This window comes from Coptis chinensis, chromosome 4, assembly GCF_015680905.1.
Source record: "Coptis chinensis isolate HL-2020 chromosome 4, ASM1568090v1, whole genome shotgun sequence".
Lineage (NCBI taxonomy): Eukaryota > Viridiplantae > Streptophyta > Magnoliopsida > Ranunculales > Ranunculaceae > Coptis > Coptis chinensis.
Genome location: NC_141459.1, coordinates 44,625,074 through 44,651,968, shown reverse-complemented (window position 1 = coordinate 44,651,968; position 26,895 = coordinate 44,625,074). Strand labels below are relative to the sequence as shown.

The window sequence follows — 26,895 nt, the reverse complement described above, 5'->3', positions numbered from 1 at the left end:
TCAAAAATGGTACCAACCAGGCTACCACTAGATAACTAGCCTGCAGATTCCAAAACTAACGCATATTTCTTTCACTAACAATGACAATATTTTTGAAACCAAGAAAGCAATGATAGATAATAGATAATAGATTACCAAAAAAAAACTTATACTCAAGTAGCTAATTAAAAGCAACAATGTATATAAGAAAGAGATAACGTTTATGAACGTTATAACACATTATACAAGTAATGGTGTTGCAAAGTAATATTTTTCCACAGGAGCTTATGTGCACATTATAGAAACACAAGTAACATTGAGTCTCCCACACACAAATATCATTCTTTTCTATAACGGCAAACCACCACGAAAGTCATGAAACACACAAGCTTACCCTAACATACTTTTTATGTCCTTGGGATAAATTTTTTAATAATACCAGTAGATCAACACAACAAAACCAACAACAAGAAAGTTTGTAACAACTTAAACCTAGATCTCAAACATTAAATAATTGCAAACCCAATGAAAACAAAGCATTGTAAAGGGAATAAATACAGTAGTATCCGGAAAAACTATTCGCCATGAATTTTATTTTACAAACAGGGGTAAAAGTTATCTGTTAAATTATTGACTGAGTGAGAGAGAGACATGAATAAATCTCCAAAATTCAGACAATTAACTAAGAGAAGAAACGAAATTGATACCAAACATATAAAAAATTAAACTTTGGAAAATAAAAAATTCGTTTTTCAATTAAAGGATCAAACTTTTTTTGTTTTCATTAATGTATGGTAAATATCAAACTCTCACCTTTAAAGAGATGGAAGAAAGAGAGAGGGTGTAAGCTAACTCGTGTAGCAAATCGAAAACGACCTTGGTGGCTAGGTCTACAAAGCTCCTCCTTTGTATCTGTTTCTACGAGAGATTTATTTTCTTTTTTGAGCTATTGTTATATATACCTTCGTTGGTTGTGTCACACGTGTTCCAACTTAACGTCCCGGTCTTCCCACGTATAAAAAAAAGGATTGCGTTTCTACGATTTATTGACAATGCCCACAAAAGAAACGCAATTGAGCTGGGAACCATTCAATAAAAATGATAGCAAAACACTTACAAACGCAATCATATATTTTTTATAGCGCTTTTTTTACATAAGCTATTAAACAAAAGCTATCTATATGCATTTTTTTAGTAGCGCGCGCCTGCTTTCACTCTTTGATCTTCAAGGTAACTTGAATTAATTACAAGCTGATTATGTTTATTACAAGTTGTTGCATGTCTCACACATCCTCTTCAACTTCACTATAATACTACAAGTTGATTATTGAAGTGTACACTCTTCTCTACATAAGTAGCCTTTCGTTAATATGTTCGTAGGAACATCTCATTTTGTTTCTCTTGTGATTTCTTTCTCTTAACCTTTCCACAAACAAAAACAAGTTTCATAAGGACTCGCTAAAAGAAGAGATGGTTGAAGTACTTGTCTCTCCATTTGTCAATTTATTTTTTGCCAATTTAACCTCTATGATTCATGTGGAGTTTGGTCTGATGTCTGCCTCTCTGGTGTGAAGGACTTGGAATGGCTAAGAAAGCTCTAAGGTGTTAGAGTGTGTGGACCGAAAAGAAGAATAGTCCCACATTGAACAAGAAAGGAGTTCATCATGGGTTGATAAAGTGGGAAGATCACTAACTAGTACCGAGGCCTTTTAGGATAAAAACCCCACACCCATGGCCAAGATGTGGCCCAATTGGGTGGTTAAGTGGGGGACAATATCGGTACTAGTTATCCCATGGGCGTGGAGGCCTAGGCCTGGCGGGTGTGCCCAGGTCCTAACAACTGGTATCAGAGCCGATGGTTCGGTTGGGACAAAAGTACTGATCATGCAGAATCAAGAGACGAAATCATTCAGGCTGGAGCGCCAACAAAGGCCGCAACTCAGGTGGAGTTGCTTAACGAAGCATGCCCGTTACACCAAAGATTGGTGCCTCTTAGATGTTGTGGAGATTTGAGAGGGTGTAACTTGAGGTGAATCTAACAACATGGAATGATGTTCGAGGTGGAGTAGGCTCTGGGGTTGAGAAAAAAGCCACCTTCCTCAGAGGCCCAGACACACCAGAGCTCTGGCATTGGATCATGCTCGACAATGAACGAAATGAGTCCCTTGGAGTTCGGTCCAAGGTGGAGATTGTTAGAGTGTGTGGACCGAAAAGAGGAATAGTCCCACATTGAACAAGAAAGGAGTTCATCATGGGTTGATAAAATGGGAAGATCACTAACTAGTTCGAGGCCTTTTAAGATAAAAACTCCACACCCATGGCCAAGATGTGGCCAAAGCCCAATGGGTGGTTAAGTGGGGGACAATATCGGTACTAGTTATCCCATGGGCGTAGAGGCCCAGGCCTGGCGGGTTTGCCCAGGTCCTAACACAAGAATGTTTTTTACGAAGCCTAAGACATCTTGGGTGATTGCGCATTGTAGTCTACTAACTTTAATTGGACATTTCAAACACTTAGGTATCTCAACTACAGTAACATTGAAATTGTGTCACTGTGTAGTAACTACGAAACTTGCATATACGGGTACTAACCTACAACAAGAAAGTAACAGTCTTACCACCAAGTATAAGAAAATTGAAACAATTGAGCTGAGGGGCCTTGATCTTTCTCATTGTCTAATTATGTTATTTCCTGAATCTATTTGTAGCCCAACAAATTTACAGACCCTGAACCTGTATATGGCTGTTGTAGGGCTTTGACATGTTTGCAGTTCTAAGATGTTCAAGATGCTCAACGGACTAACTTAATGAGTAAAGAAACCTTTAAGAGCTTAACCTTATTTGGCCAGGTTGTGAGAATGAAAGTGAAGTTAAAAGAAACAACAACTAAGATGTGTTAGAAGGACTCCAGCCTCACTCCAACTTACATACAATAGCTTGTTATTAAAGGGTACCCATGCTACTCTCACCTAGTTGAGTAGTTGGATAGGGGCTTCTACCATACTCCCAAATTTAGTTTACCTCTCACTTTGTAACATGACTAATGTGGAAGGCTGGTCGTTAGGTTATTTACTTTCTTCTTGCCTTTAAATATTGGAACTTGTACCGTGCCCAAAATTGAAATTGTCGTCGGTGCCATCGTCTATTAAACAGTTAACAATGGGGAGATGTGACGATCCTACATTGAATTTGGTGGAAAAGCTACCCAAGCTTTTTTTCCGTCGTATTATGGGATATGTGAGGTGGAAACTCTTCCACAGGCTCCTCTACAAAACCTGACATGTCTGCAATCTTTGGTCATCTCCAATTACGTTAAACTAAGAAGGCTTTTATAACACCCCGCCTTTTCTTTTATTTTCCTATAATAGTAGTAGTAATAATAATAATAATAATAATAATAATAATAATAATAATAATAATAATAATAATGAAAATGAAAATAGATAAAACAATTATATGATAACTATCAGCTTAGGGATAAAAGTCTCGTAAGTAACTAGATAAGTGTTATCCTTGTGTTTCGGTAAGTTTTTTAAAACTAATAAAAAAAAAGGGTGTTTTCTCATGTAGAGTTTCTGGGGGAAAAACACAGCGAGAGTTTTAGAAAAAAAATGAGAGTTTTACTGAAAAGGTTATGAACGAGGAAGATCGTCTTTTCGCGCGACAGTCGACATCAGTCTTTCGGGGTTTTTGACTTTCGGGAAGCTGTTTGGTTTATAAACAGTGAGTAGTTGGACGATGTTTTTTAAATATTTTTTTTTCTGCTAATCAAATCCGTAATACTGGTTTCTTGTTTTGATTATCTTGTAACTTTGTTAATGGTGCCGACTCTGTTAATGGTGTCGGCTGTTAGATACCTTTTTGAAATATTACAATAAAGTACTACAGTAAATAAAAACTATGACGAATGTGAGCATTGAACTGTCGAAGCCTTGACACCGGTTGTTAATAGCATCGCCATCAGCACCAAACTGTCCTATTACTTGTTGTGTTTGAATTATGTTTTTTTTTTATTTGATTATGATTACTGTAAATGTCGAGGTGAACTAGGTAAGTATCTATGCGTCTTAGTGAGTAGATTGACTGCGATTTGTTGGTGTCGTGAGATGTGAGCTGCCGAAGCTTGGAGGGAGCATTAATGGAGTCGCCTGTTTGGATTGTTGTTTAAACTCTTGTGTATTAAGTTGTATTTCTTGGTTTAGTGTTGGTTGTGGTGGAAGGGTTAAATACAAGATTGGGTGGGGCTGTTGAAGCTCCAGAGAAGCCATTAATGGTGTCGATCTCGATTTTTACAGTATAAGGGAATCACGAATTGTTGGTATAGGTACATAGGGTTTTTCTCCAGGAACCAAACCACTGGGTTCATTTTGGATATAGATGGCCGGTGGTGGCTGCATAGGTGGTGGAGTCACTGGTGAAGGGAGGAGGAAGAAGGAAAAGAAAGCGTACTGTTGTTTTTTTTTTAGTTGGGCTTAGGCCGGAATATGGCATATGGGCTTAGATGTTTTAAACTTTATATTTTCATTTTTGGACTTAAGTTTAGACTTTGGGCCTTAATCTCTGGGCTTTTGGGTTAGAGGAGTTTAGGTCTGGTTGACTGCTGTTGACTTGGCTGGTTGACGGCTGTTGACCATTTGCAGGTTGACTTTGACTGTTGACCATTTGTAGGTTGACTTTGACTATTGACCAGAGTTGACTTTGACCAGTTAACCCAAATTTGACTTTTACCTCGGATTATGATTCAGTCTATTAGGATAGGTTTAGGATTATTAGCATGCTTGAATTTAGGCTAAGACCTTTCTAAATATATTTGTGTATGTGTTTTTACTACTCTGTGATATGTCAGTCTTTTATGATACACAACATTATGACACTTATACATCCATGAAATTAATAACGCGTAAACCAAAAATATAAGAAACAAGATACTCCTTCGTTCTCTGAAATAATATATACAATAAAGTTCAATAATGCGTAAACAAATTTACTGCACCCTTTTAGAACTCTCCACGCCTCAAGTTTTGGAAATGAGTTTTATGATTGATGATGTCACAAGTTAGGTGGGCATTTATTGAATGTGCCATAAATGGCCCGTTAGCGTTATATATGGGTATTCATTGAATGTGTCATGAATGACCCGGGTATTCATTGAATGTGCCATGAATGACTAGATTGTTTGGACTGCCCTAAAGAGGAACTAAGGTATTCGCCTTACGGTAGTTGTATTCCTTGAGTGTACGGGAATGTAGGTTTGGGTATTCCTTGAATGGGGCGGGAATGACCCAGGGCATTCATTGAATGTGCCATGAATGGCCCGTTAGTGATATAATAGGTATTCTTTGAATGTGGTGGGAATGACCTAAGGTATTCATTGAATGTGCCATGAATGACCTGAGTTTTTGTGCCCAAAGAGGCTGTGAAATATGTGTATGAAAGCCCAGAGGTGGCTATGATATTGTGGTATTTGGTGGGAGAGAGGCACACAGGAATGCGTGATTTGGCAAATGTGTGGAGTGCAAATTGTGGAGTAGGTACTAAAGGGTGGGTGTATAAGAAAAGTAATTGATTAATTGATAAGAGAAATTGATTTGATTATGCGAGTGTGTTTGGGCTTACATTTGAATACCTATAGGATATCTACATATGTTATATCAAATTTCTAACTTTCTTTTGTAGGAGGATAGGACTTAATAATATTTTATGCAGGGACGCGGTACTACCCTAATACAGCCGTGGATATCGGTAAGTTTTAGTTCAATTACTTAGTTATTAAAACAAGTTATTATAACGAGTTAATAAAATGGGCGTCTTGCTTGGGAAGAAACTATGTCGGTTGAAATGACAGAACTATCTGTCTTCCAAGCTAAGAATGATTATATTATGATGTATTTAAGGTGTTAGTTGAATAAGTAAAGAGTGGAAATGTTTATATGTGGTTAGTCTACTCATACCAGCAAATTCCATTTTGTTGATCCATGTTTGCTTTGTTTTGGCAACGTGGGTGTGTTCTTGGGAACATAGGTGGAAGGCAGTGGAACGGCGGCGTGTGATTTAGATTCTTGCCTGGAGCAGTCTGTTAGTCCTTTTATTAGGTCTAATTCGTATTAGAAGGATGTAATAATGTAGTTAACTTTTTTTTAGCATGACATGAGAACATGGTAGTGAGGCATTTTATTCAAAGAGTTTGTTTGATGTTTTATTTGGATGGAAGATAGTTAAATAAAGTGATAGTGGAAAAATTATGGGATTGTGTAGTTTAAGTTGATTCTTTTATGATATGGTTGTTAGGGCTTTGTATATGTTGTATCCACTCCGTCATAGTCTGGGTTTTTAAACAAGTGAACATAGTGATGTTTGAGATATTTATATTTCAAATATTCACTTTATTATTGTTTAGAAATTCAGGCTGTGACATTTTTGGTATCAGAGCCTAGGTTAGCTTAGATTGAGAAAGTCTAAGTGATCCTCGGATGTGGAATATGGATTATAGTGTTGAGAGTTTTGGATATATGTGAATATTAATGGGAGTTTTGTTTGAACTGTAGATCATAGTTGAGACACATAATGGTAATACTACTGGACCTGCAGTGAACACTCCAGTACAAATGTCAGGAGGACAATTGAATCAGTTGTTGCAGGCTATGTAGAATAACCATCCAGTTCAGGGAGATCCTTTTGCTAAGCGCAATAAGAAGTTTGGTACTCTTGGTGGGCAGCAATTTACTGGTGTTGGGAATGCAATTGCAGCGGAGTCTTGGATTCAAAGTTGTGAAAATGTATTTAAGCCGCATCAGCCTTTTCGAGGTCCGAGCGAGGAGTTGGCAGCTCACCAACTTGATGACGCTGTTAGGTTTTGGTGGCGAGCTCTCACCCCTAGTCTGGACACTAAAACTTTGACTTGGGAGGACTTCAAGGTTAGATTTGAGAGTAAGTTCATTCCAGATCCGGAGGCAGTAAAAGAGCAGTTGGCTCAACAGTTCTCTGAGTTGACTCAAGACGGGAAGTCTGTGATTGGGTATGTGACCAAGTTTAATGAGTTATCGAGGTTTGCTCCCTATCTTGTGGATACTGACAAGAAGAAAAACCAAAAGTTCATACGTGGGTTAGAGAGTCACTTGTCCAGCAAGTTGATTCCTTTTGACGGGGACACTTTTGATCGTGTGTTGAACTTGGCATTGAGATATGAGGAGCAGAATGCAGCCCTAAGAGAGTCGAGGGGGAAGAGGAAGTTTGGTGAGATACCAGTTGTTGGTCCTAGGCCTTTTGAGAGCAGGCAGCTGAATAGGTTTAGGCCTTATGATATACCTCAGAGGGGTCCGTTTCAGAGACCACCATCCCAGGGGTTTCAGGGAGGATTTCATCAGTAGGGTGTATTCTGACCCCAGGGAGGATTTGCAATGGCCGAGAGGTGGTTATAGGCCACCGGGCAGCCTGGAGGCTATAGACCTCAGGGGAATCGATGGGCGAGGCGGGGTCCCCGGCCAGTTTCAGGGTCGAGCTCCCGCTCTTCCATATCGACCAGCAGCATTACTTTTTACACCGCACCAAAGAGCTTAGAGCCATAGTTCTGTTGAAAAGCGGCTTTGGGAGTGTAAGCAGGTGGGTCATTTATCTCGTTATTGCCCTACCAAGCAGGGTAATCAGCAGAACAGAGCACCAGCACCCGTCACTCATGTTAGAGCCTATTCAGGCCAGGACCTGGGAATGTTGAAGGTATCTTTAGTTCATCTCAGTTTACATTCAGAGTTTTGTTTGATTCAGGTGCTTCACATTCCTTTATATCTCGTCAGTATGTTGAGAAAGAAAGTTTTAAAACTACCTTTTTATCTAATCCCTTGTGTGTTGAGACACCGTTAGGAGGTTCTGTTACCTTACATGATGAGTGCAAAGGTTTTAAGTTGTGTTTCTTAGACCGTGTCTTTATGGTAGACTTGATCGTTTTGGGGTTTGAGGGTTTCCATTTCATACTTGGTATGGACTGGTTGACGCGTTATCATGTTACCTTGGATTGTGCGAGGAGGGAGGTTATAGTGAATACACCAAGCATGTTGAGGTTGATTCACACCTGTGTTAGTAAGGAGGACTCGGTGATGTCTAGCTTCCTATGCTCTATAGAGATACCCACGAGGGATATCAGCAATGTGGAAGTAGTAAGAGACTTCGAAGATGTTTTTCAGGAGATTCCAGGGTTGCCACCCAAGAGGGAAGTGGAGTTTCGTATAGACCTGTTACCGGGGACTACACCAGTTTCAAAGTCGGCTTACAGGTTGGTGCCTAAGCTTTTGGACGAAATGAAAGTGCAAGTCGAGGAATTACTCAAGAAGGGGTAAGAGTTTAAGTTTTAGTGATTTTGTTTTTGCTTAACCATATCTTTTGAGTATATGGGTTTGAATCTTTTAAGGTGTGTATGACCAGGTTCATACGACCGAGCAACTCACCATGGGGTGCGCCGGCTATTTTTGTTTCCAAGAAGGATGGTACTTTGAGGATGTGTATTGACTTCACGGATTTGAACTAGGTGACTATAAAAAATAAGTATCCGCTTCCTAGGATTGATGATTTGTTGGACCAGTTGAAAGGGGCAAAGATATTTTCAAAGTTTGATTTAAGGACTAGTTATTACCAGATAGGAGTTGAAGAGAAGAGTATTCCTTTGACTGCATTTAGAACTCGGTATGGGTTGTATGAGTTTTCTGTGATGCCTTTTGGATTGACGAATGCACCTGCATTCTTTATGGAACTGATGAATCGTATTTTCAGGCCCTATTTGGATAAATTTGTGATTATTTTCATTGATGACATTTTGGTGTATTCACAAAACACAGAAGAACATAAGATGCATTTGAAGATAGTGATGCAGACGTTCTGGGAACAGAAGTTGTATGCTAAGTTTAGCAAGTGCCATTTTTGGGAAGAAGAAATTTGTTTCTTGGGACATGTGGTATCTAGTGAAGGGATTGTTGTAGACCCTGAGAAGGTTGCTGCAGTATTAGGAGTTTCCTGGGGTTAGCGGGATATTATCGGAGATTTATTGAGAAGTTCTCGCTTATTGCAGCTCCGCTCACGAAGTTAACTAGGAAGGATGTGAAGTTTATGTGGACTAATGATTGTGAGAAGGCTTTCTTAGAATTGAAACAGAGGTTGACTACAGCTCCAATTCTAGTAATCCCGACTAGAGGCGGAAAGCTAGTGGTTTTTACAGATGCTAGTGGAACTGGTTTGGGTTGTGTGTTAATGCAAGACCAGAAGGTGGTGTCGTATGCTTCACAACAGTTGAAGATACACGAGAGACGTTATCCTACTCATGACCTTGAGTTAGCGGCAGTGGTTTTTGCTTTGAAGGTGTGGAGACATTATTTATATGGTGAGAAGTTCGAGCTTTACACAGATCGATCACAAGAGTTTGAAGTATCTTTATTCACAGAAAGAGTTGAACATGAGACAGCAGAGATGGATGGAGTTCATAAGTAGTTATGACTTTGAGATTCAGTATCACCCAGGCAAAGGCAATGTAGTTGCAGATGCACTTAGTCGATTGCCTGGTGTTTTGACCACTCTTATGGTGCAAGAGTGGAAGAGTTTAGAGACTATAGCAGCTTATGACGTTCGGACTACACCAGATACAGATGAGGGGTATATATGTAGTTTGGAGGTTAGGCCGGTGATTGCCATGCAGCACAGAGACCAATTTCTTTTGAGTCGGTTAGATGATCTGGTCATTGATATTTTAGATGATTGCCCGTCTGATTGGGCAGTTGATTCTGAGGGAGGATTGAGATTTCATGAGAGATTGTGTGTACCAGATGATGCAGAGTTAAAGAAGGAGATATTATATGAAGCTCATCGGTCTCGGTTTACAATTCATCCTGGAGGAACAAAGATGTACCAAGACTTGAAGATAACCTTTTGGTGGGAAGGAATGAAAAGAGATGTCGGAGAATATATTTCTCAGTGTTTAACTTGTCAGCAGGTTAAGGCAGAACATCAGAGGCCTTTTGGATTATTGCAGCCATTAGAGATACCGATGTGGAAATGGGAGGACATTTCTATGGATTTCATTGATAGCTTGCCTAAGTCTCGGAGACGTAATGAATCTATTTGGGTTATTGTTGATCGTTTAACTAAGTCTGCTCATTTCATTCCTATTGACGTGCGTAGAAATACAGATAAGTTAGTTTCCTTGTACATTCGAGAAGTGGTCAGGTTATATGGGATTCCAGTGAGTATTGTTTCAGATCGAGATCCTTTGTTCACTTCCGAGTTCTGGAAGAGTTTTCAGCGTGCTATGGGCACTAGTTTAGCGATGAGTACTACTTATCATCCTCATATAGATGGACAGACAGAGAGATTGAATCAGATATTAGAAGATATGTTACGGTCTTGTGTAATGGATTTTGGTGGAGGATGGGAGGAGCATTTACCTTTGGTGGAGTTTGCATATAATAACAGTTTCCAGTCAAGCATCGGTATGGCACCATTTGAGGCTTTGTATGGGCGTCCATGTCGATCACCTGCTTGTTGGGCAGACATGGGAGACCGAGTATTGCTTGGGCCTGAGATAGTGAGAGAGGCATCTGAACAGATTAAAGTCATTAGAGAAAGGATTAAGACAACACAGAGTAGGCAAAAAAGTTATGTAGATTTGAAGAGGAAACGGGTTGGGTTTTCTGTAGGCGATTTTGTGTTTTTGAAGGTTTCCTCTATGAGAGGAGTTATCAGGTTTGGCATGAAAGGAAAGTTGAGTCCACGATATATTGGACCATATGAGATAGTAGCCTCCGTTGGTAGTTTGGCGTACCGTCTTGCTTTGCCGTCTAACTTAGCGATGATTCATGATGTCTTCCACGTGTCTATGCTACGGAAATGTGTGAAAGATCCTACTGAGGTTGTTTAGCCAGCAGAGCTAGAGTTGAACGATGATGTAACTTTTACAGTGAGGCCTATCACGATAGTAGATAGGGATGTGAAACACCTTAGGAGGAGGATTGTAAACTTGGTAAAAGTGTAGTGGAGTGAAAGGGAAAATGATGTGACTTGGGAACTTGAAGATAAGATAAGGCAGATGCATCCTGAGCTCTTCTCTGACACTCTACCTTGAATCTCGGGACGAGATCCTTTTAAGGTGTGTATATTATAACACCCCGCCTTTTCTTTTATTTTCCTATAATAGTAATAATAATAATAATAATAATAATAATAATAATGAAAATAGATAAAACAGTTATATGATAACTATCAGCTTAGGGATAAAAGTCCCGTAAGTAACTAGATAAGTGTTATCCTTGTGTTTCGGTAAGGTTTTTAAAAATAATAAAAAAAGGGTGTTTTCTCACATAGAGTTTACGGGGAAAAAAACAGTTTTGGAGAGTTTTAAAAAAAAAAAAAAAAAAAAGAGTTTTACTGAAAATGTTTTGAACAAGGAAGATCGTCTTTTCGCGCGACAGCCGACGTCGATCTTTCGGGGTTTTTCGTTTTCGGGAAGCTGTTCAGTTTATAAACAGTGAGTAGTCGAACGATGTTTTTTAAATATTTGTTTTCTGCTAATCATATCCGTAATACTGGTTTCTTGTTTTGATTATCTTGTAACTCTGTTAATGGTGTCGGTTGTTAGATACCTTTATGAAATACTACAGTAAAGTATTACAGTAAATAAAAACTATGACGAATGTGAGCATTGAATTGTCGAAGCCTTGACACCGGTTGTTAATGGCGTCGCCATCAGCACCAAACCGTACTATTACTTGTTTTGTTTGAATTATGTTTTTTTTTATTTGATTATGATTACTGTAAATGTGGAGGTGAACTAGGTAAGTATCTATGCGCCTTAGTGAGTAGATTGACTGCGATTTGTTGGTGTCAGGAGATGTGGGCTGTCGAAGCTTGGAGGGAGCATTAATGGAGTTGCCTGTTTGGATTGTTGTTTGAACTCTTGTGTATTAAGTTGTATTTCTTGGTTTAGTGTTGGTTGTGGTGGAAGGGTTAAATACTAGATTGGGTGGGGCTATTGAAGCTCCAGAGAAGCCATTAATGGTGTCGATCTCGATTTTTACAGTATAAGGGAATCACGAATTGTTGGTATATGTACATGGGGTTTTTCTCCAGGAACCAAACCATTGGGTTCATTTTGGATATAGATGGCCGGTGGTGGCTGCATAGGTGGTGGAGTCGCTGGTGAAAGGAGGAGGAAGAAGGAGAAGAAAACGTACTGTTGTTTTCTTTTTAGTTAGGCTTAAGACGGAATATGGTATGTGGGCTTAGATGTTTTAAACTTTAGATTATTTTCATTTTTGGACTTAAGTTTAGACTTTGGGCCTTAATCTCTGGACTTTTGGGTTAGAGGAGTTTAGGTTTGGTTGACTGCTGTTGACCTAGCTGGTTGACGGCTGTTGACCATTTGCAGGTTGACTTTGACTGTTGACCATTGGCAGGTTGACTTTGACTGTTGACTAGGGTTGACTTTGACCAGTTGACCCAAATTTGACTTTTACCTCGGATTATGATTCGGTCTATTACGATAGGTTTACGATTATTAGCATACTTGAATTTAGGCTAAGACCTTTCTAAATATACTTGTGTATGTGTATTTACTACTTTGTGATATGTCAGTCTTTTATGATACACAACGTTATGACACTTATACATCCATGAAATTAATAACGCGTAAACCAAAAATATAAGAAACAAGATACTCCTTCGTTCTCTGAAATAATATATACAATAAAGTTCAATAATACGTAAACAAATTTATTGCACCCTTTTAGAACTCTCCACGCCTCAAGTTTTGGAAATGAGTTTTATGACTGATGATGTCACATGTTAGGTGGGCATTTATTGAATGCCATAAATGGTCCGTTAGCGTTATATATGGGTATTCATTGAATGTGTCATGAATGACTCAGGTATTCATTGAATGTGCCATGAATGACCAGATTGTTTGGATTGCTCTAAAGAGGAACTAAGGTATTCGCCTTACGGTAGTTGTATTCCTTGAGTGTACGGGAATGTAGGTTTGGATATTCCTTGAATATGGCGGGAATGACCCAGGGCATTCATTGAATGTGCCATGAATGGCCCGTTAGTGATATGATAGGTATTCCTTGAATGTGGCGGGAATGACCTAAGGTATTCGTTGAATGTGCCATGAATGACCTGAGTTTTTGTGCCCAAAGAGGCTGTGAAATATGTGTATGAAAGCCCAGAGGTGGCTATGATATTGTGGGAGAGAGGCACACAGGAATGTGTGATTTGGCAAATGTGTGGAGTGCAAATTGTGGAGTAGGTACTAAAGGATGGGTGTATAAGAAAAGTAATTGATTAATTGATAAGAGAAATTGATTTGATTATGCGAGTGTGTTTGGGCTTACATTTGAATACCTATAGGATATCTACATATGTTATATCAAATTTCTAACTTTCTTTTGCAGGAGGATAGGACTTAATAATATTTTGTGTAGGGACGCGGTCCTACCCTAATACAGTCGTGAATATCGGTAAATTTTAGTTCAATTACTTAGTTATTAAAACAAGTTATTATAACGAGTTAATACGATGAGAGTCTTGCTTGGGAAGAAACTATGCCTGTTAAAATGACGGAACTACCTGTCTTCCAAGCTGAGAATGATTATATTATGATATATTTAAGGTGTTAGTTGGATAAATAAAGAGTGGAAATATTTATATGTGGTTATCCTACTCATACCAGCAAATTCCATTTTGCTGACCCATGTTTGCTTTGTTTTGGCAACGTGGGTGTGTTCTTGGGAACATAGGTGGAAGGCAGTGGAACGGCGGCGTGTGATTTGGATTCTTGCCTGGAGCAGTCCGTTAGTCCTTTTATTAGGTCCGATTCGTATTAGAAGGATGTAATATTGTAGTTAACTTTTTTTAGCATGACATGAGAACATAGTAGTGAGGCATTTTATTCAGAGAGTTTGTTTGATGTTTTATTTGGATGGAAGATAGTTAAATAAAGTGAGGGTGGAAAAATTATGGGGATTATGCATATGGCTGTTAGGGTTTTGTATGTATTGTATCCACCCTGTCATAGTCTGGGTTTTAAAAAGTGAACATAGTGATGTTTGAGATATTTATATTTCAAATAATCACTTTGTTATTGTTTAGAAATTCGGGCTGTGACAGCTTTCTACGGTGCTAGAAAATCTCACAAAGTAATACGGTCTCGGGCAATTGATAATTGTGGAGGTTCGGGCTCTCTGTGAGCAGAATTACGAGACCTGGTTTCTCTTAAGAACTTGTAGATTATTCGTTGTTGGAGTGTAAACTCTCTATCCGAATCATCACTGCAACATCTTAGAGAGCTCGACCCTTTGGTCCTTGTTGGTTGTCCAGATTTGGTGTTCTTGTCAGTTGATTTTCAGCACCTCCTTGCCCTTCAAGATTTATTGTTGCTGAGTTTGCCTCAGTTGACATCTTTGCCTTAGGAATACAGCTTGCCCGTAGACCTCATGTTCCAGAGTGACTGCTAAATCTACCAGCACTTCATTTTCTTGACGCCATAGAATGCCATCCTTAGCTACATAGAAGATGTGAGGGCTGGAACCGGGTTCCCCATCTTAGAGTCTTCAATGAATAATCATCCTCGTACTTGGTGAAACCGTCATTACCAGTGATCAGGGTGAGTTTGTCCACAAATTGATCTACTTATCTAATTTCATGTACAGCATCTTCTCATTGATGAAGCCTGTCAATATCTTGACTTTAATGTTGATATTGTTGCCAAAACTACTTGTATGCTAGGAATCGTTTCATATGTTAGTGCTTATCATTTTTGTGGATATTTTGGGTTTTAGAGTGTTCACAGGTTGGTTATATATTTCCTTAAATCAATAGTTCCTGGCTTTTCTTTTTCTTTTTCTTCTTTTGTTTTCCGCCATATTTAGAGCATCTTCAAAGGTACCATCCATATTTTATGGCCACCTAGAGTTTGCTGCCTTCAATGGGTCAAGTAATAGCATCAAAGATACTCTTCCCCAATGCTTTTGTCAGCTAAAATTTTAATATATTCTTATACTGAAGTCCTAGTGCCGTATGGTGTCCGCATTCTCGTATAAGAACTGTCTCTAACTTCAACAACATGCGCGCCCATTTGGTTTCACTTCAACACATAATTCATAACACTTATTTCCTCCGGCCTCAATAATCGCTAATTGCATTAGTTGATTTTGTTAGCATATTCATATGTTTGCATTTAATCATTTTTGTGGAATATTTGGGTTTTAGAGTATTGATAGGTTGGTCCTCTTGTTTCTTTATGTAGATGATGAATTTAAATTTTTACTCTTTTTCTTGTTGAAATATTAATTTACATCTAAGAAGGTTTTAGGTTGTCGTATTAGCTGTGTCATTGAAATAAATACAGTTGCTGCAGTGCTTTTGTTCTAAGTCTACAGATGTCGAATGCTTTTTCTTTTTCTCCTTTTTTATTTATTTTCTATACTTGTTTTCTTTTAACTTCTGTGCTATGTTTGGTTGTGTTTTCAATTTTCCTCTTCACACCATAAATTATATATGGATTCAATTATTCAACTGATTTTCTTAATTGTCTATCACATTTGTTAACATGTTCAAACTTCCATTCATCTTATAATGATATTTTGACCTTTTGAACTTGGAATTACCAAAATATAAATCCCTTTTCAAACACGGTCTCTGGACTGAAAACTTCTTATTGCCAATTTAACATGTAAAACCTTTTGTTCGTCCAAAGATGGAGATCTAAGCGCTTTACTTTTAGCAGCTTGTCACCCTCGGTATACATCGGTTGGCATAATGATATGAACGCTTAAATTTGTCTCAGCTGAAATCTTTGAACGTGGAGATACAACATGTCACTACTCTTTAATGTCTAAGAATTTTGGACTTAAAGAATCTTAGAAAGTTGCCAGAAGGGCTCAAAGATCTACTGCACTTTTGTTTCTCTGATGGATGTATTTTGAAGGGGTTCTTAATCCGTCAAAGACAGAAAGAGCCCCTCGATCCCCCAATCCATATGTACTAGCTAATTATTGCCAATGGTAATCCTTAAACTGTATGAACTCCTTAAATTAATCACAGACCATGGAATTGCTTTTCTCGTAAATAACTTAAGTTTTCTAATTGTTATTTTTATTATAATTATAATAATTTATGTGTTTTATTTTTTTTTAAATGTTTTTTTTTGCAGAAATGCAAAAGCGATTTGCTTGTGTTTATATGAGAAATTGGGAACGAAGTATTATCATAGGCTTGGATCCTAGCTTACAATACATCAGGTGGCTGGTTGCTGTCATAGTCTAGATTGATCTTGAAATAAGCCTACAATAAGTTCATTATTGTGAATTTGTTGAGCCAGTTTATAACACCTCGTATTTTTATTTAATATTTTTCTAGTACAATAAATAATAATAATAATAAAAATAAAAATAAAAATAAAGGATAAAATAAAAATAAAAAGGATAAAGATTAGAAAGAGATATGGTAAATAGGATAAACCCCATTCCCTATTTTTAAGGGGTTTTGTTTCACCCCGGGTTCCCAGATAATTGAATATAATTGTCTTAAATATTGTCTGGAAATTTGGGGTGTGACAGTTTGGTATCAGAGCTTAGGTTAGCCTAGAATGAAAAAGTCTAGGTGATCATCGGATTGTGGTAATAGGTAGTAGGAGTGTTTTTGTGGTGTTAAGTTTTCTTGTTGTTTTCAAGTTTGTTTGTTCACGTTTTGGATTTTTGGTCTTCTGCATTTTCGTATAAAGTGGTGTTTCTCATGACGTAGTTTTAATTTATGTATGTCTACATGTAAGGTTATACATTATTGTATATGTGTATTCCTTTTGAGGTGTGTATACTTGGATATACACTTATATCTCATTTCTGATATTTGTTTATTATATGACCTTTGGGTGCAAGCTATAAATAACATGTTTAATTAATCTTACTGGCCTGTTTTAGATTATCATATAAATTTCAGTCGCTGAGATATGGTCAGTTAACTTAGAAGAATTATTGCTTGGCATATGTTTGTTTGGTTAATCTACTCTCTTTCCTAAAATCTCGCGACGAGATTCCTTTAAGGTGTGTATATTATAACACCTCGTATTTTTATTTAATATTTTTCTAGTACAATAAATAATAATAATAAAAAAAATAAGAGATAAGAGATAAGATAAAAATAAAAAGGATAAAGATTAGAAAGAGATATCATTCCCTATTTTTAAGGGGTTTTGTTCACCCCGGGTTTCAGATAATTGAATATAATTGTCTTAAATATTGTATGAAAATTTGGGGTGTAACACAGTTCATATGGTATTCACGTGTTGAAGCTTTAAAATTAAAGCACGTTGGTTTTTAAAGAACTCTGCTTCAGGTTTGATACTTCAGGCTCTTCGAAGGTTGATAAAGTAAGAAATAGTTTGCGCTTTTGATTGATCCAACTACAACAGGCCAACGGTTAAGTTGATCTGATTTACTTTCGTCTTACAACCATTTGAAATCCTAACCAACTGGAATTTATATGTTGCCTTTTGTGAAATAGACTCTCAAGGAAGACAGTAGTATGTGTCTTTGCTCGAAAGTCTCTTGCTAGTGTCCTTATACCTCATTCAGATGAAAATGAATATCAAGTCCAACGTAATCACTCATCAAGTAGGAAAGTTGCAGCCACAGAGCGAGGGTCAGTACATATAAACTACAAAGTGGTATCTGACTATCTGTTTGTTTGAGAGAGAGAGGACTGCGTATATGGACATAACTATGGCGGCCAATATTCAGAAAGAGTTGGGTAATGTTAATTTGCCTTATGTATTATTTTCGCATAACCATCACTCTAATCCCTGCCAACAATTATTGTTGTTGTATGTAATAACTACAGACAACTGACATTTCACGAAAATCTGTGTCTGGGCTCAAAGGCCTCTCGCAAGTGTTTGTCTACCTTATTACCTTACTAGTGAATGCCCGTGCCAGTCGGCACTCTAGACACATTGCTTTTGAACAACACCCCAAGAAAGACCATCTCTATGGTAGCATTGGATCGATGATATAACCATTTCTAACAGTTTTATACTTCATAATCATTTCATACGCATACTCAAGTGAGTTTAATTATTGCAATTCTATGCATTTCATTTCTCACAAACCAACTCATTACACATACCCTTATATATTCATTACTTCAATATATATCAGAATGAGAATTATGAAAATAAAGGGAGAGAGTCTTCAATTAAGAGCATCATCATTTTTTTTTTTTTAAAAAAATAAAAAAATCCAGCAGAGTCTCCTTTGTATTTTCAATATTTCAAAAACCTAAATCCTGTCATAACCTGAAAATCAAACAATACAATCCTCATAGATCAACCATACCAAAATATATAACTTCATATTTATACATAACACAAATTACTTCTAAAACTAAAAGACAACTCATTAAACATTAAAGAAGACTTTGCATAATTTTTCACCTATGACTAATTATAGTAACGAAAGAGAAAAATAAAATAAAATAAATACTCCACGCTCACTGATCGAGTTTCTCATTTCTCTCATTCTCCCCTCTATGCATACTGTTCACACCATTCTGCTACCATATGGATAAATGCGCCATGGAACAAAGACTACAATCATGCCGCTGAAAAATTATGGCAATTTAACTTTGTACCTGCAAACAAACCACATACACATGATTTTTTTAGACTTGATACATTTAGCATATTGTTTACAAAAGAGATGGTTCTCAAAATAAAATAATCTCTATTCTTATTTTTAAGTATCCACGCTATCATAAAAAAAAAAAAAAACCTATCATAAAAACTTACATAGCATATATATGGATACAACATATTCTTTAATTTCTAAACCAATAAAAGTAACATTCTTTAATTTCTCACTCACTTTTTCTCATTGGTATTGATGTTCTTAGAGAAGAACTTCTGGGTATACGACATTTGTGGTACAATTTCTTGCATTAGGTGGAAGAAAAACGGATATTCTTTTTGAAGAAGTACATCTGGACATGGCCACATAGAGTTGCCCATGACTGAAAACCGGTGTCCTCAAATCAATGCCAACATATTTTACTGACTGACCTTGCGACTTATTAATTGTCATGGCATAAGCTAGTCGAACAGGGAATTGTCGCCTTGATAGTTTGAAAGGCAACTCTGAATTTGAGGGAGCCAGAGATATTCTTGGGATGAGTACCGGATTTCCAGCTTTCTCTCCAGTCAAAATTTTGGCTTGAAGGACTTTACTCGCACATTGAAGCACCATAAGTCGTGTCCCATTGCAAAGGCCATCTTTAGGTGCTATGTTCCCGAAAGCAACATTATAGGGCATCCGGTTTTAACTTGAGATTGAAAGGTGGTAAGCTAGAAGGGTCGAGGGAGTTGAGAAACTCGGTGGGATAGTGAGCCCCACTTGGATTATCAATATCATCTTCAATAATTTTATCTGCAGTCAAATACTCGAGCGCTTCACCAGGGAACAAATTCAGTGCAACCTCATTAATTGCACTCACATCATCATTACGGGCAGCAAGAATAGTACGATCAGTTAAGAAAGTTGGAGATGGTGTGTCCATAACATCCAATTGGGGATAGACAGAGAAGATGAGTTCTTGGATATTGGTACACTTATGGATTCCATTCGCAATTGTGCGCGATTCTTTGGGATTGAACCAATCTAAATGAATCAAAGCAAAAATGAATTCATTAGTTTCTAAAATAGTTCGTTTATATATGGAACTAATAGAGAAAAACCATTCTAATTAGAAGGCATTAGTAGCACACCTCCAACAAAAAGTCGGCGAATTCGACATTCTCAGACTCCGCCATTTCAAGCCGCATGTTCTGTACCAAGTGCAAAACTTCTAAATAACTCCAAAGGAAAGAGCGCCGTAGTGATGCACCAACAAATTGCTCTCTCTGGCCTAACGGTATAACAGGTAGTGTTTGTCGAAAATCACCACCAAGAACTGTAATGATACCACCAAATATCTTCTTGTTTCCACAAATATCTTGAAGTGTTCTATCCACAGCCTCAACACAGTATCTATGTTGCATGGGCACCTCGTCCCAAACAATTAGTTTTGTTTCTTTAAATAGGTCAGCAAGGTCAGAATGTTTAGTGAAGCCGCAAAAATTGGTATCCATCACATCAATTGGAATTTTAAATGTAGAATGAGCAGTGCGTCCACCAGACAATAACGAGATGCAATTCCGATGATGCCACCATGATAACAATAAGGCCCATCTTTGCGGCAGGCCTTTGCAATTGTATTATACAAAAAGTTTTCCCCGCGTACCCGGTTGCTCCATTCAAAAGAAAAGTTTGCCCTTGTCACCATATCTTGAATCGATCCACGCCAGATTGTAAGCATGAAGTTGTTCGTCATTAAGACGACTCACATCAACTGCAGCCTCTTCTCCTATGCCTTCATGCTGAAGTTGGCGTTGCTCCCAAATGAGCCTATTGCCAACAATTTTGCTCCAATCCTCCTTTTGCTTTGGCATGGGCGGGAAATCTTCCAATGTCTTCCCAGATTCTAAAAGGATTTGTTCCACCAAATATAAGCCGTAATCTGTTATTTGCTCATCAGTTGGATCTGGGATGCCATGTTTTGTTCGGCCGGTGTCCAAGATCATCACATATTTCGATGCAAATTTGCTCCAAAGTAGATCCGGTAAAGTAACGGATGACACTCTAAAAGAATTACACAAAACAACCTCCGCAGTTGATATCCAGTTTTCATTATCGCCGCCTCTTCTAGGCATTGTATCCACTCATCATCAGCTTCCAACAGCCCACGGGCAATACATGCTTCTTTGTATGTGTTGTACACGGTATCACCAACTTTATAAAGATATGCAAAGGAGGTAGGCCCTTTTTTACAACGAGTAAGTAGCAAAGCGTAGATAAAACCTCTCCCCGGCATTAGGGCTTGCAAAATACATCCTACCAATGGAAGGTCCCTGAGTCCTAGGAGTCCACTCTTGAGAGTCTTTGTGGAAAACATAGTGTCGTGGAAATTCTTGATAGGTATATGCTCGTGCATCTGGATCTTCATCACAACGTTTAAAGAAAGCTGTTAGCGTTGAAGTTTGGTCTCTGGCTCGGGCAAGAATTGCATCCATAGGCTCTTTGCTATTGAAAACAACCCTATGCATACCTTCCAAATGAAGCGCCAATCGTTGGACACTTGGAAACTCTTTATGCATTGGATTCTGAAATAGATGCCATGCAGCTTCTGTTAGTCCAATGTACCTTGCATCGATATATTGCTGAATCTCATCATTTGTTCCTGCCGCCACCACTGTTGCTTTGTCATAGCCTTTGTAGATGTACTTGTTAATATATTTAACAGCTTGACACGATGCACAAACTTTAACATTGATATGGCAGTCAAACATTTCAGACAGATATGCATTATAGGGAACAACATCTCCATTATCAACTTTAACCATTTTATTCTTCCTCTTCACAAAATATTTCTTGCCAGTGTCACGCCTTCGGTGAATGGAATACCCTTTTTTATCCATAATTGTTTCCTCCACAAACTCTTTTGGATAGCCTTTGGTGCATCGACCATTTTCCATACATGAAGCACTCAGATCTCGATCACCACAGGGGCCATGAACCATGCACTTTTTCACTGTTTCAAATAATGCAGGGTGGGTGTCGGGGTCTGGGAATTCAGCACATACAAATCTATCCACTTGCTCACTGTTTGAATCTTGTCATCATCTTGAGAAATAAAAAGGCAATGCATGTGTGGAAGACCGCGCTTCTGAAATTCAATGGTATAAACATATGCAACCACCGACCCGAAGATATCATTCTTCAAGATTTCTTTCATAATTGCTTTTCGTTTAAGCTCGAATACCCGTGCAACTATTTCAGGCCGAAGTGTTGAAGTTTGGTGTTCCTTGAGCGCATCTTTAATTTCCTGCCAATTAGGGTTTGCAGTTACCGTAAGAAAAATATCTGGGTGCTTATAGTGCTGGGTGATAGCCATTGAATCCTGAAAAATCTCGTACATGTGCCTTGGACTTCCAACATGCGAGGAAGGCAAAATGAACCGTTGGCCAATTTGATCAGGACTTAATCCCTCAAGTGCAACATTTGTCAAGCACTTGTACACATCCGAACGGATGGTGTCTTGATTTAGTCTAATATATCGTAGACGGTTCTGTTCATATGCAGCCCAAGCATCAACCAAAAATTCATGCAACAATTTTTACCCGACAAGATGGATGAGTACTCGTGGGTCGTTCAAACAAGCGGTAGGCGTAATACAATAATTGGGTGAGTCTTGCATTGCTTGGAGCATTTCTCTTGGCGTCCCCACAACTTTAAATCGGTGACCAACCCAAATCCCCATAAGGAAACGAAGAACATAATGCAAAAGGCAAATAAAGCGGGATGACATTCGCTTATCCGTTCCAACTCATGCCCCCTCCTCTCAAAGCCGGTACAATATCACGCATGGCATCAACCTTACTCCCATCTCCAGGCAATATCACTGCGATCTCATCAGTTGTCGAAAGATTGTACCTTCGTCTATCCGAACGCGGATCATAGTGTAGATGGACCGAAACATTGTTATTCTCAGAAGCATTTTCAGTTAAAACCTCAAATGCTTGCTTATAGATATCACAAAACTTGTGGGTCTCCAGAAGAGTTTCTTGTACACTTTTCAACACTTCCCTTGACAAATTCGGGTTGCGATTGTGGCGGTGATCCAAAGCAGCTAGGGGATCATAAATATAAAGTTGCGAAAACTTAGGTTCCATCCCCGGATCAGGCAACAATGAACCGATTTGGTGCCGCAACTCCCCATGGACAGTGAATGAGGTTGGACCACGCCCATGTAACACACGATCGTTAAATTTGCAACCAAAGATCGGTAAAGGCATTACACACATTGTATTGCGAATCTGCTCCACGGAATAATCTTGCACGTTTATTAGATCCTTCGAATAAAGATTTAAATGCGGAGGCAAATGGAGAAAGAAGCGGTAGCTTAACTTTTCCTTGTAAAGCAAGTTCCAAATAAAGGTCGGTTGCGCCTTGATTTCGATAACTGTTCATCTTTCCAATGAAGGGCCGAACAAAATGGACAAAGAACATCCATCTTTCCCAAAAGTGACGGCAATTTGGAACTGGAAGCGCATGACCTCTATGAGAATTAAGAATTTCTTCTTCACTTTCGTCAAATACAGTTATATCATGATCACTGCAAAAATAGACATATGATATATCACGTTTTACGATATGTTGAAACCTAACATAAGAGTGAGAATTTAAGCACTTAACTTACATAGTGTTATCCTCACAACTTTGCATTGTTACATCTTTTGTGACTGGAGGCTGGTTTTCTCTGTAAGAGATATCATACATTGATGAAGAGGACCCAACTTCGTACGTTGACCTCGTCTTCTTAAAGGAATCTGCTATGTAATCAGACATAACATCTTTTTCTCTCTGTCTCCGATTTTGTTGTGCTATAGTCATTTGATCGTGATTTAGAGGCACTTGCATTTCCTTTTTCTTTGAAGGCGTTGTGCAATAGATCTCCGATTAGGAGGTGCAATAGATCTTTGAGTGGGAGGCACAACAGATAACATATTGGGAACCGCAATAAAACTTCGATTAGGAGGCATAACATATAACCTAGTGAGAACTGCGCGGTGGATCTTCGATTAGGAGGCACAAACGAGATAGCCTATTGGGGAGCTGCGATAGAATTTTTCGATTAGGAGGCACAACAGATAGTCTATTGGGAGCTGCATTAGATCTTCGATTATGAGGCACAACCGATGGAGAAGGAGTAGATCTTCGATTATGAGGCACAACAGATGGAGAAGGAGTAGATCTTCGATTATGAGGCACAACAGATGGAGAAGGAGTAGATCTTCGATTATGAAGCACATCAGATGGAGAAGGAGCGAAGATCTTCGATTAGGAGGCATATATACTAAATTGGGGGCGAGCATATCTTGATGGGGGAGGCACATATATTGGATTGGGAGGCGAATGATGTCGTCTTTGTGGAATTGACTGTGTGAATTAACGACTCCTTTCCCTTCTCTTTCATTTCTCCAGTTTGTGGTAATGAAGTGGCGACCTAAGATACGCCCGTTAATATGTTGATATAGTTGTACTCGTAAATAACAAACAATCAATATAATGATAGATATGTAACTTGACAAATATATATGTGTGAACAAATATATGTGTGTGATAGATATTAAAGTGGTTATGACACAAAGTGAAATCACATAATAGTATTTCATACTGTTGCAATTAAGCTCTTGCTGACTGAATTAAGCTCTTTCACCATGATTGCCTAGGAAGGAAATTATACAGAAAGTTAAATGGTATAATAATTGAAATGATGGTTTAATAAGGGGAGTTCTGAGAACAAAAGTGGGTGAAATATTATACCTGGAATATTGGTTTAGGGGATTTCTAACCAACTTCTGTGAAACTCAAGAGAAGCTCATGAATATCCTCCTGAACAAAAAATCAAATTAAGTTCAAACAATGTTGTAATAGACTGATTCTCATGATAGACAATATTCAAATGACATTTCGATTCCCGTAAATAACAAACAATCAATATAATGATAGATATGTAACTGGACAAAACCGGGTGAAATATTATACCTGGAATATTGGTTTAGGGGAGCTCTAACCAACTTCTGTGAAACTCGAGAAGTTCATGAGTATCCTCCTGAACAAAAATCAAATTAAGTTCAAGCAATGTTGTAATAGACTGATAGACTAATTCTCATGATAGACAATATTAAATTGTCATCGAAAATCCGAACTACACAGTGTAGAGAACTTGCTTCTTGGTAAGAACAGTGTAGATGGATAATTGAAATATCTTTCGACGTATTGTGAAAGTGCAGCATGAAAATTTACTGTTTAGTTCCATTTTAAAATAATAACCTAGGAAGAAATTGGTCGCCTCTAATGTGAATGGTACGCAGGCATCTCCAGCAACACTAATGATTGTCAACCCACCCAGCTTCTATTGACACTACATGAATGATGAATGATACAGTTGTAACACTACATAAATACGGCCTTTATTTCTTCCAACAGTTGTAACACTACATGAATGACACTACATGAATGATACCCAGCTTACATAAATACTACCTTTATTTCTTCCAACAGTTGTAACACTACATGAATGACACTACATGAATGATACCCAGCTTCTAAAACATTCAATTCTACTCTTGAAACATTCAATACATTCAATTCTACTCTTGAAACATTCAATTCTAAAAATAGACTCACGTAATTGCTGCCTTCTCTGCTGGTAATCAAGCCTTCTTTGCAGCCGCTGAAGCGGCTATTGGACTGGAGATTATTGGGACGCCGCTGATGCGTTAAGTCGGAAAGCAGAGCTTGTAATGGTAAGCGTGAAACTTATGTGGCGACTACTCTTGAAACATTCAATTCTAAAAATAGACTCACGTAATTGCTGCCTTCTCTGCTGGTAATCAAGCCTTCTTTGCTGCCTTTTTTGTTATTTGGGCTGCTATTGGATTCGAGATTATGGGGGGCGCTTGATCGTTAAGTCGGAAAGCAGAGCTCCTCCGAATAGAATAATGAAATGGTAAGCGTGAAACTTATGTGGCGAGATCTAAAGCACAATCAAACTTACGCCTGTTGGAGAAGAAAGGAAGGGATTTTTCAAACTTACGCCTGTTGGAGAAGAAAGGAAGGGGTTTTTCTAAAGAGAAATTGCTGGGTTTTGCACAGCTGTTAGATTTGTCTAAAATAGATCTGGACCGTCCTTTGTTTATAATTTTGTCCGGTAGTGCTAAAAAAAAACCTTAGCTTATTAGATAGATTCAGATTATGGCGTCAAACATTAGGTCCGATGTAACAGTTTATCTGGTAAGAATTGAAGCAGCAAAACCGAAGGGTAAATGCTGTCTGTCATGCAGTATTCATTTGACCTCGATCATCCAAGGGCCTGCTTGTAGACCTTATCCAGAGTGGTACCGGTAGGACCTTTTCTCAATACGTAGATTTATCGAACTTATCTGAGCCTCTGAGGCGAAGCAAGATAATCACAGATCTAGACAATCCTAAAAGCTTTTCCTGATGCAGCACGAGCAGTAGTGAATTCTTATTTTGATCTGTACAAATTTAGCCTATGCCTCTGGCACAATGTTTACCAAGAGTCCAAGAGTTTGTAGAATATTTTGTTGTTATATGAGTTGGTCTAATCTCCACCTTGTGAATTGTAAGCCATATATATAAATAAAGATTTAGTGGTTCACAAGGCTTTTACACTTGATATTTCCATAATTCCGTTGCTATATTAACAGGCACGGGGTAAATTTCATCTACAAACGTACATTTTTTTACATTTAAAAATAATTCGATAAGACAATTGTTTACCTTAAGTCCTTAATAATTACAGAGAAGATATATGGTATGACTTGCAAATCTGCAATTACATATACTGATTTACGCAAAAGCTCTAGACTCAGTGAACTGCAATGCATATATTGGTCACTTACTCACTTCCTACAAAGAAACCAAGGGGTCCAGGAATAAGCAGATACGGTAAACCATTTCCAGTTCGATTAACTGAAAAACAATCAAACTTTTGGGAAGAAATCCTGTAAATCGTATATCAACCATAGTTCGGGATTTCAGAATTCTCGGAATTCCGATAAATCCAAAAACCGAAATCCATTAAATTTCGACCCTATTACATTTGGAATTTCAAATTCTTTCGGAATTTCAGATATTTCAACTCTATATTTGGAATTCCAGTTTTTTGGAAAACCGAAATCCCGAGCAGAATTCCAGAGTTTCGTTCGGAATCACAAACTATGATATCAACATGATAGTTCAAGTTATAGAATATACCTTAGTCCTAGCGA

The 26,895-nt window shown here is 38.1% G+C and overlaps 3 protein-coding genes and 2 long non-coding RNA genes across 5 annotated transcripts; 1 reads left to right on the top strand and 4 right to left on the bottom strand.

The window, feature by feature from the left end:
• The first annotated feature begins 14,089 nt into the window (after window positions 1-14,089).
• On the top strand, window positions 14,090-16,913 carry LOC147503649 (uncharacterized). Its single transcript, XR_015220231.1, has 2 exons — window positions 14,090-14,613; window positions 16,162-16,913. It is a non-coding gene; the product is annotated as an uncharacterized LOC147503649 (long non-coding RNA).
• Window positions 16,914-18,403: 1,490 nt separating this feature from the next.
• Window positions 18,404-20,109, bottom strand: LOC147503648 (uncharacterized). Its single transcript, XM_086603983.1, is given in 5 exon segments — window positions 18,404-18,635; window positions 18,869-19,288; window positions 19,291-19,316; window positions 19,319-19,657; window positions 19,761-20,109. Coding segments are annotated over 4 exon segments (1,038 nt in total). The 5' UTR covers window positions 20,038-20,109; the 3' UTR covers window positions 18,404-18,635; window positions 18,869-18,892.
• A 183-nt stretch (window positions 20,110-20,292) lies between these two features.
• On the bottom strand, window positions 20,293-20,748 carry LOC147503647 (uncharacterized). The gene has a single exon (XM_086604913.1). The coding sequence runs from the start codon at window positions 20,746-20,748 to the stop codon at window positions 20,293-20,295; it is 456 nt and encodes a 151-aa protein (XP_086461039.1).
• Window positions 20,749-20,862: 114 nt separating this feature from the next.
• LOC147503646 (uncharacterized) lies at window positions 20,863-21,615 on the bottom strand. The gene has a single exon (XM_086604912.1). It carries the CDS (start codon window positions 21,613-21,615, stop codon window positions 20,863-20,865), a length of 753 nt encoding a protein of 250 aa, XP_086461038.1.
• Window positions 21,616-24,301: 2,686 nt separating this feature from the next.
• LOC147503645 (uncharacterized) lies at window positions 24,302-25,514 on the bottom strand. The gene is made up of 4 exons (XR_015220230.1): window positions 25,289-25,514; window positions 24,644-24,710; window positions 24,422-24,490; window positions 24,302-24,323 (listed from the first exon to the last, which is right to left on the bottom strand). It is a non-coding gene; the product is annotated as an uncharacterized LOC147503645 (long non-coding RNA).
• Window positions 25,515-26,895: the final 1,381 nt, after the last annotated feature.

Bases quoted from the DNA above. Each gene is read 5' to 3' on its own strand.
- LOC147503646 (XM_086604912.1), bottom strand. From the start codon at position 21,615: ATGGTTCATGGCCCCTGTGGTGATCGAGATCTGAGTGCTTCATGTATG.
- LOC147503647 (XM_086604913.1), bottom strand. From the start codon at position 20,748: ATGCCTAGAAGAGGCGGCGATAATGAAAACTGGATATCAACTGCGGAG.